This window comes from Nuphar pumila, chromosome 14, assembly GCF_984573655.1.
Source record: "Nuphar pumila chromosome 14, dmNupPumi1.hap1.1, whole genome shotgun sequence".
NCBI classification, from domain to species: domain Eukaryota; kingdom Viridiplantae; phylum Streptophyta; class Magnoliopsida; order Nymphaeales; family Nymphaeaceae; genus Nuphar; species Nuphar pumila.
The window spans coordinates 70,631,057-70,642,362 of record NC_143262.1 but is presented as its reverse complement, the minus strand read 5'-3'; the positions used below and the strand labels follow the sequence as shown (position 1 = coordinate 70,642,362).

The window sequence follows — 11,306 nt, the reverse complement described above, 5'->3', positions numbered from 1 at the left end:
GAGAAAGTATTGACAAATATAAATATTAAAAATGTAAAACTATATAATATAATGTGAAAAAAATAAAAATAAAAAATACATACAAAATATAAAAATGGTTTCATCGGTAAATACCCAGCTGATAATCTGACATTTAAAAAGGAAGTCATATTTTTTAAAGTATTGTGATATTATCGAGGACTATATCGGCTCAAAATATCCGCGATATTTGTGAGAAATACAATTGACATACACACGAAACTCGATCGCCAATCGTAACCAACTCCAGGAGCCAAAATAGTCCTGGTCCCTGGACTAGGAGATGGAACTTTTGTCACCCGTCTCCCGTTCTCAAGCGTGTGGGCAAACGGTCATTTTTTTGGGTCGACGTTGAAAAAAAATACAGTATAAAACACCATTAGCGGGTGGCCATAGAAGGGCATCATCACCCTCTTCTGCTAGAGAGAGCTCACTCCAGGCAAACCAAAAGGCGCCAAAACTCAAACTCTTCCATCAGGTGGCCTCTCCATTTTGTTTCTGGTTTTCCTTCTGTTCATTTGCTTTTGTGGTGTGGGTGTGGGTGTGGGTGTGGAAGATTTTATTCTGTTTTCTTTAGTTTCCCTTTTTTTAAGATACCATCTTAAGTGTTGATTGTGTTTCAACAGATTTTTTTTTTCCTCCTTTTATCAAGTGGATGATTTCTCTTCTGGGAAAAGGGAATGGTTTCAATGTGGAGGATGAGAACTTTATGTTTCAAATTTGTGAACTTCTTGCTTCTTTCTATCCAGTGTTGTTAGGCAATGACAGTCGATGTCTTTTCTCTTTTCTCCTATTCCTTCTCACTTATCAAGACCCTGGAGTAGATCCTGAAAGAAACCTATTGTTTTTCATTTGGGCGTTTCATCCAGAGATGTCTTAGTGCAAGTTCTACAAATATGAAAAAAGAAATAAACTAGTGAAACAGAAAATAAGATCAGAACGTGGTTATTGCTAAAATTTTCTCTTTGTTTTTCTTTTTTTTTCTTTCTAAGAATTAAAGAAAAGACTGACTTTGACCATATAGACAAAATCAATTCAATCTCTCAATGAAGAACCAAGAAAAAGCAAATGAAATGGTGTGAGGGAAAAAAAGGTTGAGTGTTTCTTTTAAAAGATAACGACGTTTGGCCACTGATGCACTCCTGACAAATTGGATGTGAAGTTGATGTTAAGATCAAATTGTTTCAGGTATGCTTGCCCAAATTTCCATAGTTGGGTTGGTGGGTGTTGTGGCATGGGTGTACCAGGCAATCAAACCGCCTCCTCCTAAAATATGTGGCTCTCGGAACGGTCCTCCTGATACAGCAACTAGAGTTAAGCTCAGAGATGGAAGATATCTTGCATACAAAGAAGCTGGAGTCCCTAAAGAGAAAGCAAAGCATAAGATTATTTTCGTTCATGGTTTCGATCAAGGCCGCCATGATGTTTTGCCTGTGACAATGGTAGGATCTTTTTCCTTTCCTTTTTCCTCTTTGGGATCCTTCTGATTTTCTCTCTGTGTCTACCTTGCCTTTTTCCTTTGCTTCTGGTTTCTTTGACAGCAAAATTGAATAACAAACTGATGGTGGGTTTCCAGGATATCTTGGAAGAGTTAGATGCATATTTGGTGTCTATTGACAGGCCAGGGTATGGCCAGAGTGATCCAAACCCGAAACAATCAGTGAAGAGCAAAGCGCTCGATCTTGAAGATCTTGCAGATCGCTTGGGGCTTGGTCCAAAATTTTATGTTATTGGCTTTTCTATGGGAGGCCAGCATGTTTGGAGTTGCCTCAAGTACATACCCCATAGGTAATGAACTCGACACCTAGATTAAGCTGGAATCAGTCTTCTTCTCAAAGAGTTTGGTACTGTACTTTGCTGCTTATTGTAATATTCTTGTGTTTCATTTTATTGCTTTTGTTGTTAGTGCTGAACTTATGTTGCTATTGTTAACAATCAGGCCTATTTTATTCCCTCTATAAGAACAAGAATCTGTTTAGTCCATCTGGAAATAACTTTATGGTTTATATACCTGCTTTTGGAAGAGTAGTTTGTAATTTAATCACATTAGCAGTTCAAATGCAATATGACATTTTTAGGATGCTTTGAGAATTGTTGACTTACTGAAAATTTTCAGGTTATCATCTTTTCCTCTACTGCTTTGTTTTTCCCTTTTCTCCATTAGCAATGAATGGTTAATGTCTGAAAACTGAAAATAACAGGTTATCGGGAGCAGCACTTATAGCTCCTGTTGTCAACTACTGGTGGCCTAGTTTCCCTGCAAACCTACGTAAAGAGGCATACTACCAGCAGTTTGTTCAAGATCAGTGGATGCTTCGAATTGCTCATTATTTGCCTTGGTTAACACACTGGTGGATGACTCAGAAATGGTTCCCTGGTTCTAGTGTTGAAGCGGATGATCCGAAACTTTACAATGCCCATGATCTATCACTTAAGTCCAGGTTCCAAAATTTGACTCATGAGGTAAGTTTTGCATATTCTGTTTGTTTTTGCTTAGAAATCAGCCCTAAAACTCTGAAGTGCAAAAGTAATGAATTATTGTGCTTACCCAACTCTTTTTTCTGCCTTTAATATGTGGTGTTTTAGTTCTATATTTTAGAAATTGGCAACTTAACTTGTAGACACAGTTAAAGTAAATGTCAAGCATGCTAGTCATGATACATCTAAGGATATTCATCTTACCCTTGTGAGAGTGTCTCATAGAATTGTGGAACTATAATTTCTGTTCTCATGGTTAATATAAGCGTAAACTCTTAGTTTAAAAGTTGGGGTTAATCTATGCTTCTTACAGGACTACTTATTACCCCTACTTATGACAATTAATGTGTTCAAAATTTGTCAAGGACAAAAGACTTTGGATCTTTTTTACAAATTATTCTCAGCCATAATCATTGGTTCTTTGAGGAAGTTAAAAAAACATCCAAACTCTTTTTTTTAACAATAATGTTGGGGGGTTACCCCGAATTTATGGTTGTAAATAATCACCCTCGGAGGGTATCCAATCTAGTGGCTTGTCTTTCCAAATCAAATTATTACAATTCTGAAGCAAGAAAATCACATAACCCATAGACAATAAAGGGCCCTTAAGCAGAACATCTTCACAAACATAGGAACTAATCAAATCATAAGCTCGTCCTGAAATGTGTCGCCCTTCAACAGCAGCCCTCATGTCCCTGCACCAACGCTGATTATTGGAGATTACAGATACATGGAGCCTGAGGAAGAGACTAGGTTTTTCAAGATCAAATCCATTTTCATTTTCAAGAAATGTTACATTTCTAGAGACATAAAGTTTATCATTTGTTGGATCATATCATTGATACCCTTTTTTATTTGTGGCATATTCAAGAAAAATACATTTTATAGCTTTAAGAGAGAGTTTGTTATATTTTTCAAGAAGCACAAAGCATTTACATCCAAAACCCTTAATCTTTTCAAATAGGGAGAGATTTTAAAGAGTTTTTCAATTGAAGATTTATTTTCCTAAGTTTGAGAAGACATTCTATTTATTAGATATACCGCAGTGAGAGCGACTTCGGCCTAAAAATTTTTTGGAATTTCTTTTGAAATGAGTAGGGTTCTAGTAGTTTCAATAATATAATGGTGTTTTCTTTCGAAAATACCATTTTATTTGTGGGTCCTAGGATAAGATCTTTGGTGTAAAATACTATGAGTTTTTAGATAGGATTGAAATTCATTTGAAAAAAACTCTCCCTGAGTCAGAGTAGCAGATTTTAATATTTATTTTAAATTGATTTTTAACAAGATTATGAAATTTTTTAAAGTACGAAAAAACTTCGGATTTGAGTTTAAGGAAATAACATAATATAAATACAAAAGCACAAATTCCATAAGAACACAATATAAAAACATATTTTTGTATAACACACAATATGCTTAGAAAAGCACACATTACATAGAGGGGTGAAGCTTTATTTATAAAGCCTCACATACATTGAAAGGGAGGTAGTCCAACAGTCGTTGGACTGCCTCTCCAACAATCATTTTGAATTATACAAAAAAAAAGACTCTACAGCCCTATTGGATTGTATTATATTACATGTTATTAAATAACCAAAATACCCTTGATATACGTATATTATATAAATATACATATAGCAATTAGGTATAAAAATATATGCACTATATTTTAACAGTCATGCCATTGGTAAATTTTTTTATTTCAATGTCCTATCATTTAATCTTTGCAACAATCCAGATTTTAGTTCAATAGTAGAAGCTATTGCAAATTATGAGCGAGGGTTCAAACCACCTTCTTACCACAAGATTAGAACGTGGAATTTGAAGGATAACGTAGACTGTACTCATAAAATTTTAAAAGAGTTCAAAAAAGAATGGCCAAAAGTTGGTTGCAACATTATGGAAAATGTTTGGACAGATGGAAAAGGAAGACCAACTCATCTGGGACAATATTTTTGAAGTCTATTGACATTAGCGACATGAAAAAAACTGTTGCAAATTTGTGTAAGTTGTTTAAAGAAGTTGTTAAAGAAGTTGGTGAAAGGAATGTGGTGCAATTGATTATAGATAATGCACCAAATTTATGTGGTTGTTAAGAATATGTTAACAGCAAAAAAACATGTTTTTAGACACCATGTGCGGTGCATTGCTTGGATATGATGTTAGAAGATATTGGAAAGATATCAATTTTTAAAGATACAATAGAAAAGGCAAAAACATTATCTATAGTCATGCATTGATATTAAATTTGATGAGAAAGTTCACAAAGAAGAGAGAACTTCTACGTCCAACAATCACTCGTTTTGCCACAACATATCTCACTGTATTGGATGTTACAAGAAATAGTTGAAGTCAATGTTATTGTTTTCAAATTTTAGATCTAATTAATATAAAAAATCTGATGCTAAGAACATTGCTCATTTTGTTTTTAATGATTATAAGTTTTGGGCTGACATATCATATGCAATTAAAGTTATGCTGCCTATCGTGAAAGTGCTGCGATTAGTCGATGCGAATAAGTTTCACTTGAGATTTTTGTACGAGGCAATGGATAGAGCAAATGAAGAAATTATTTCGAATGTTGACAATTCACAAAGTGATTCTAGGCAAGATAGGTCTTCAAGAGATCTAGGTAAAGTTATATTCTTTTTACTTTGCTATGAATATAAATGTATTTTTTTAATTAGATACAATAAGTATTTAATATATGATTTTTTATTGAAGAAAAAATAAAAACAAAATAAGTGACTGATGATGTAGAGGAAGAAAGTGCAGATAATAAAGAGTCAAAGAAAGAGTCAAAGAATGAGGATGAAGGAAAACTTGTTTATATGGATTCCTCAGATGATATTGAAGACTTGAATGTTGATGATGACGAGACACAAGAACCCTAATTTATTTCATTGGACTATGGCCATTTATATGTTTTTTGAGTATTTCATTTGCACTTATGAATGTTAACACTCTCATTTTAAAGAGTTTTGGACAAATATATTAAGATTTGGTTGTTAATCCCAATATGCATTTTTTAATGATGACATGATGTTAATGCCAATATGCATTTTGTTGTTAATGTTAATTTTTTATTGAATGAATGCTCATATTTTATTTTTTAAATACATACGTAGATAAGTTGTTGCATTAATGTTATTTTTACATGTTAATATGATATTTTTCGATATTTATTTGAGATTTTCTATTTTTTGTTGGTTATTGCTTTATCAATAAAGCATTTTTTATTTATTTATAATTTTAGATAGTTTTTTTAAGTTAAAAAAAAAATAGAGGCTTACGCTTCACCTCAGTTTTTGGTGGAGCGCCTCACTGTGCGTCAACGCTTTTCACAACATTGGCTCCATCCTATAGGGCATAATTTATATATAAAAGTTCATTCTGCCATCCCTATTTATTGCAACTCTGTAAAAGGTGACGTGGAGATCTATTGCAGTGGGAAACCGATTTTACCCACTAGCTGCAAGTTGTTTTTTATGTCTTTCAATATTATTTTGCTCAAAGAGATCGAATATCAGACTTCAATTAAACTATTGAGTCGATCCCTTTCTAACAACTCACATCTTATTTTATCTTTTCCTATCATAGCTGCAAGTTGTTTTTTATATCTTTCAATATTATTTTGCTCAAAGAGATCGAATATCAGACTTCAATTAAACTATTGAGTCAATCCCTTTCTAACAACTCACATCTTATTTTATCTTTTCCTATCATAGCTGTAGCATCTTTTTCTTGTTAGCGCTCTACTTTCTTTTTCTTCTTTTTTCACGAATGCCATGATAATTGTGCTGCTGCTTTCTGTCCATTTCCACTTTAATGATCTGCTTTAGTGTGTATGCTTTTAGTACACATTTGCCTTTTGAAAACATTTATTTTTTCTCCTTTTTGTTTCATCACTTTCCAGGATGAGGTAAGGCAGCAAGGTGAGTTTGAAAGTCTCCATCGTGATGTAATGATTGGATTTGGAAGTTGGGAGTTCGATCCTTTGGACCTTGACAACCCATTTCCAAACAATGAAGCCTCTGTCCACCTCTGGCATGGGGATGAAGACAGGTTTGTGCCCGTTTTGCTGCAGAGCTACATTGCTAAACGGCTTCCTTGGATACACTACCACGAGATTAGAAGAGCAGGCCACATGTTCCTGTGTGCTGACAATTTCAGCATCGCAATTTTAAGGGCACTTTTACTAGGAGAGAAGCCTACTGCCTTATCAGTTGATTGAGTGATGTGAAGATGTTTTTCATCATTGTTTTGCCACCGTGCAGTACTCCCAATATCTTTGTGGCAGTTCTTCATCGCAGGCAGTCACTATATTACTGCCTTTGATCAGCAATAAGTACTTAATTCAGGACTGTTTTTTGGACAAGTTTTAATCTCTGATGTGCTAAAATCAGCATTTTTAATTCCTTGGGTATATTTCAGAATATAAATGGAAATTTCAATTTCCCTATGTATGTTTTCTCTTATTTTTATGTGTGTTATGCCCGCTTCTGTAATCAATTGCATGGTTATCACATGAATCTGAAAATGGTCCTTGTAGGGTTTGAACAGTTCAGTTTGTCTTTGTGGGGGTGTTGAACCGGCAGATAGAAAATGCATCGTATCTTTCATTAAAAAAAAGGTAGAGTTTCATAAAAAAATAACCATCATATCTACTGGCTCTAAACACATATTGCTGGTACAAAAATGGTCTCTTGATCTTCCATAGTTCGGAACTTGGAAGGTTCAGTACGGCTGCTAATGGCAACCCATGAAAGTTCCATAAGCTTCAAATCTAGTGATTATGATAAAAAACATAAATTAACATTTTTTTTATTATCATAGAGAAACTATTGTAAAATAGAGTGAATATAACAACTAAGTTTGAATCAAGTAGGCTAGATGCACTGATAGTTGCCTCGCTTGGGACCACATCCTTAGTGCAATACGTATTCGTGCAACCTCGACCAAGTTATGTTGGAACAGGAAGCGGGGGAATAATCAAGGAGCCAAACACAACCTATTTGAGAAATTAAGGCTTTGTTTGGAACCTGTGTTGGAAGTTGAGATAGATTTTCAAGAACCCCCTTCGTCTGTCTCAAGTGATTGTTTTGGCATAATTGGGAGGGGAGATTGGAGCGAAGTTGGGAGTTCGGGATGCTCCAATCATTAGGTTAGGCAGAGTTCAACATCCTTACAAGGATGTTGTAAACTGTGCTCTCATCTCCACTCTCGCATCCCTCTCAACACCAGCTCCCAAACAGAGCCTAAAAGGATAATCAAGTGTCCCCATAGTTCCCCTCCCATCAAGGTTGGATGGGTCCTCGTACCAAACATAGGATCAGCCGGGTCTGGGATAGGACCCAGGCCTCAAACAGTATCCAAGACAGGCTTAGGTCTAGGTGGGAAAAAAATCAATCTCTGACAGAGTTGACATGAACCCCGCCTGGTCATCCTTTATATGGTCCTCCAGATTCGACCCAAGCCTGCTCAATAAGACTGGGCTCCAGCGGAACCCAATATGGGTTAGGTCGGTTTGGTCAGCCAGAGAGAGCTGGGGCCTGTTCAGCAGAACTCTAACGAGCTTCAGGTTGGGTCAGATCAGGCCAGTTTGGCATGTACACGGGCCCTTCACCAAGGCCCACAAACAAGAAAATTCTCAGAAATTGAATCAACAGCTTCCTATCCATAGATTGGACATTTTTGCCAATCAGATTGTCATAATTCTTTGATTGAAGAACAAGAGTTGTTTACAGTTGCAATACGCAAAAAAATCCAACCTGAGTTACTAGGGATAACAAAGTGCATGATAACAACAATTTTTTTCCAGCTAAAGCGATTACAATCAAAATTAAGGCAGAGTTTGTTAATCAATTAGATATAACAATAGTCACCAAACCCGGCTGGGTTACTTATCTCAATGAAGCTGGCATTATTTTGGGAGACCGGTTTGAGGATGTAGAAGGGCATCATTCTCATCGGTGAGCAATACCGGACCCCGGCCGGGTTTGGTGCAGATGAAGTAGCTGACATCCCCAACATATTTGGAAGAAGGCTTATCCACTGTCTCTGGTGGTGGTGGAAGGGCTTCCACGTCTCCCATTGTCTGCAAACCCGCTTCTTGCAGTATGGTTTTGTCTCCCAATACATAACTGAAGTGGAAAACGCAAAGAGTAAGAACTTTGCATTTCCAGTGAAGTACTACACGCAAAGAGAGAACTTTGCATTTCCAGTGAAGCACTACACAGAGGAAGAGCCTAGAGGCTGAAAGTTCCCAAATAGGATTACCATTCCAATTGCAAAAGCAACATCTTAAAAGCAAAGGTCAATATAGCAGGAGATTCCTCCTTTTTTGGTTGTGGTTGTGGTTGAGTGCCCCGAAGACCCAAATTCACAGGCCGGTGTGGCTCTGGACTAATGCACACACACACCCCAACGATCACATAGGTATGATGGGCACGTTTAGAGTGCACCTACTCATCTACATGAGCATTCAGTGACCCCACTATTCACCATCTCATCTGATATGTAGATCACTTCCCTTGAACGTCACCCAAACCTGTCACATGGACACCATGAAAAGGACGGCATTCCTGTGCAATTTTTCACTGAAAATAGCATGCAAAGGGGTACGATACGGGGGTAAGTTGGAGTGTCTATGTGACAAAGACCCAAACCCAATCCACCAGTCTCAAATTAGTTTTACTACCAACATATGCTCAAATACTCAACTACCCACCAGCATCTTAATCTCATACCTACACTTCAAATTCCAGTCCCATCTAGAAATGTACTATAACTCATACCTTAGAGTCCAGAATTCACAATGAATTTGAATCATTAACCCTGACTCAGTCAGTTTTAGAAACACCAAAGCAATAGGATAGGCGCTCTGTCAGCCTATATAGCTAATTAATTGTCAAACCCCTTAGTAGCTTGATCACTTGAACCCCCGCTTCAGGTCCCAGGTTTTCAACATGGTAATCAGTTTCCTCTTTAAATTCACTCATCACAAAAATGGTGGAAACATTAATAGAACAAACATGAGCTAAAATACCTGGCTAGTTCTGTGTTCGGAGCTGGAGGGAAATAATAAAGCATCCTTTGAAGTAGAAGGCTAGCAGTTTTTCTGTTTGGAGCAATCAGTACTGAATTAGGCCCCGCATCAAAAGTATAAGCTACCTGCAATAATTTATCACGTCTTGTCAGTTTGATACAGAATACTCTCATCTAGCCTCCAACTATAACTGACATAGACCTACGCATGTCCTACCTGGATAAAATCATAACCCATGTTTGACAAGTTTTGAGCTGTATGTCTTGGACTCATTCAGGCAGACATTATTATTTGGATCCACTTGCAGTAAACTAAGTTGAACCATAAAAGAAAACCAAAAGAAAATAACTGGTTCCATGACTCTGCAAGTCTCCAATTTGCCCTAACACGAGTGAAGATAATAAAGAGTAGAATGGTTCAATCTATAAGGTACATGTATAACCCGTCAGTAAGCCATAACAGCATTGACAAAACCTATTATCAGCAACTGAAGAAACATCTTGAATAAGTTGAAAATCATGGGGCTGAAAGGAATCTTCCTGGTCGCTCCAGTCTATGTTCTTATCAATAAGGCTCAGAAAGTGACCAGGATGGGCTCCTGTGTCTATATGATTCTTGGACCTAGATGACCTAGTCAGGCTAAAGCCCACGGCCTCATGACCACTTCAAGCAATTGACTTGAATCCCATGTCAGGCAGTTGATTTTCTTATATTAGTACTACAGTTGAATTGCTATGACTTATTGCAGATTAGAAAATATACAAACCTGTGGAGTACCTTCAGACCGGTTCCATCTTTCAATACAGCTTATTATTCTGTAACCACAAAGCATCCTTTAGTTTAGTGCACCAGGAATCCAGAAATATGAAGGCAAAGCAAAAAAACATGGAACTAAAATGCATATTCTGATAGCCCACTTAGGGTGCGTTTAAAACCCTCAGACCTCAGATATGAGGTGGCATGGGCCCCACACCAAGACCTGAGGTATAACAAACACAGATCTCGTATTTGAAGGCTACCTCAGATCTCAAATCCAATTTTTGAGAGATAAAAGGGAGAAAGGGGAATGGAGATCCAACCTTGGGGGGTCGGACCTCAAATCCTCATATCTTAGATCTGAGCATAACACTTGGAGGTGAGATCTGAGAGTATCAAACACACTCTTAAGTAAATAGGAACATGCCTGTGTGATGTGTCATTCATGTAGAATATTGGGGGGGATGTGTCCAAGCAGACAGCATGAAACTGATTGCTCTCTGCACAGGTTAAACTGGCAAAAGATGCAAAATTGTGACTTCTAATAGCTTCTTCCATTTGAAGTACACGGCTAGGGACTACAACCTGTAAATGACAAAATAACGCTGGGTAGACAAGCTTTTAAAATTCTAGCAAGGATTTGAATTTCAGGCATATAATAAGAACATAGTAATCAGAAATTTCAAATTTGAATAAATTAAACATCAAGCCACATGGACATAAAGTGTTGCCCAGCCTTCATCGAGATAGATGACATTGAGCAGAGCATCTCAATCTGACTCACCTGCATCTGCAGGAAACCCAGAATGAATCTATCAAGTCAGCTCTCCATATGACACAAATTATACTCCTGACAATTCTAGTTTCCTGGATCACGGGCTCTAGGTCCAATCATCTAGTCATCATTCTATACATCAGGATTTATTATCTTCTCTTAACCAATACATATCAATTGAAAAAGAGTATATGAACTTAACCGACAGAATGTATCCCACAAGTAAAC

The 11,306-nt window shown here is 36.8% G+C and overlaps 2 protein-coding genes across 2 annotated transcripts in view; one reads left to right on the top strand and one right to left on the bottom strand.

Annotated features, from left to right (window-relative positions):
* The first annotated feature begins 381 nt into the window (after nt 1-381).
* On the top strand, nt 382-6,964 carry LOC149816938 (uncharacterized). Its single transcript, XM_089986834.1, has 5 exons — nt 382-496; nt 1,207-1,460; nt 1,595-1,806; nt 2,220-2,481; nt 6,416-6,964. Exons 2-5 carry the CDS (start codon nt 1,209-1,211, stop codon nt 6,731-6,733), a joined length of 1,044 nt encoding a protein of 347 aa, XP_089842960.1. The 5' UTR covers nt 382-496; nt 1,207-1,208; the 3' UTR covers nt 6,734-6,964.
* A 1,244-nt stretch (nt 6,965-8,208) lies between these two features.
* The window catches only part of LOC149816937 (diphosphomevalonate decarboxylase 1-like), a 34,809-nt gene continuing 31,711 nt past the window's right edge, over nt 8,209-11,306 (bottom strand). Inside the window, exons 7-10 of the mRNA XM_089986833.1 lie at nt 10,731-10,888; nt 10,314-10,362; nt 9,548-9,672; nt 8,209-8,642 (exon numbers count right to left, since the gene is read on the bottom strand). Coding sequence (XP_089842959.1) covers nt 8,423-8,642; nt 9,548-9,672; nt 10,314-10,362; nt 10,731-10,888 — 552 coding nt within the window. The 3' untranslated portion in view covers nt 8,209-8,422. The remainder of the gene's footprint in view (nt 8,643-9,547; nt 9,673-10,313; nt 10,363-10,730; nt 10,889-11,306) is intronic.

Bases quoted from the DNA above. Each gene is read 5' to 3' on its own strand.
- LOC149816938 (XM_089986834.1), top strand. From the start codon at position 1,209: ATGCTTGCCCAAATTTCCATAGTTGGGTTGGTGGGTGTTGTGGCATGG. The intron at 1,807-2,219 runs GTAATGAACTCG...TGAAAATAACAG, and splicing joins CTCAAGTACATACCCCATAG to GTTATCGGGAGCAGCACTTA. The intron at 2,482-6,415 runs GTAAGTTTTGCA...ATCACTTTCCAG, and splicing joins TCCAAAATTTGACTCATGAG to GATGAGGTAAGGCAGCAAGG.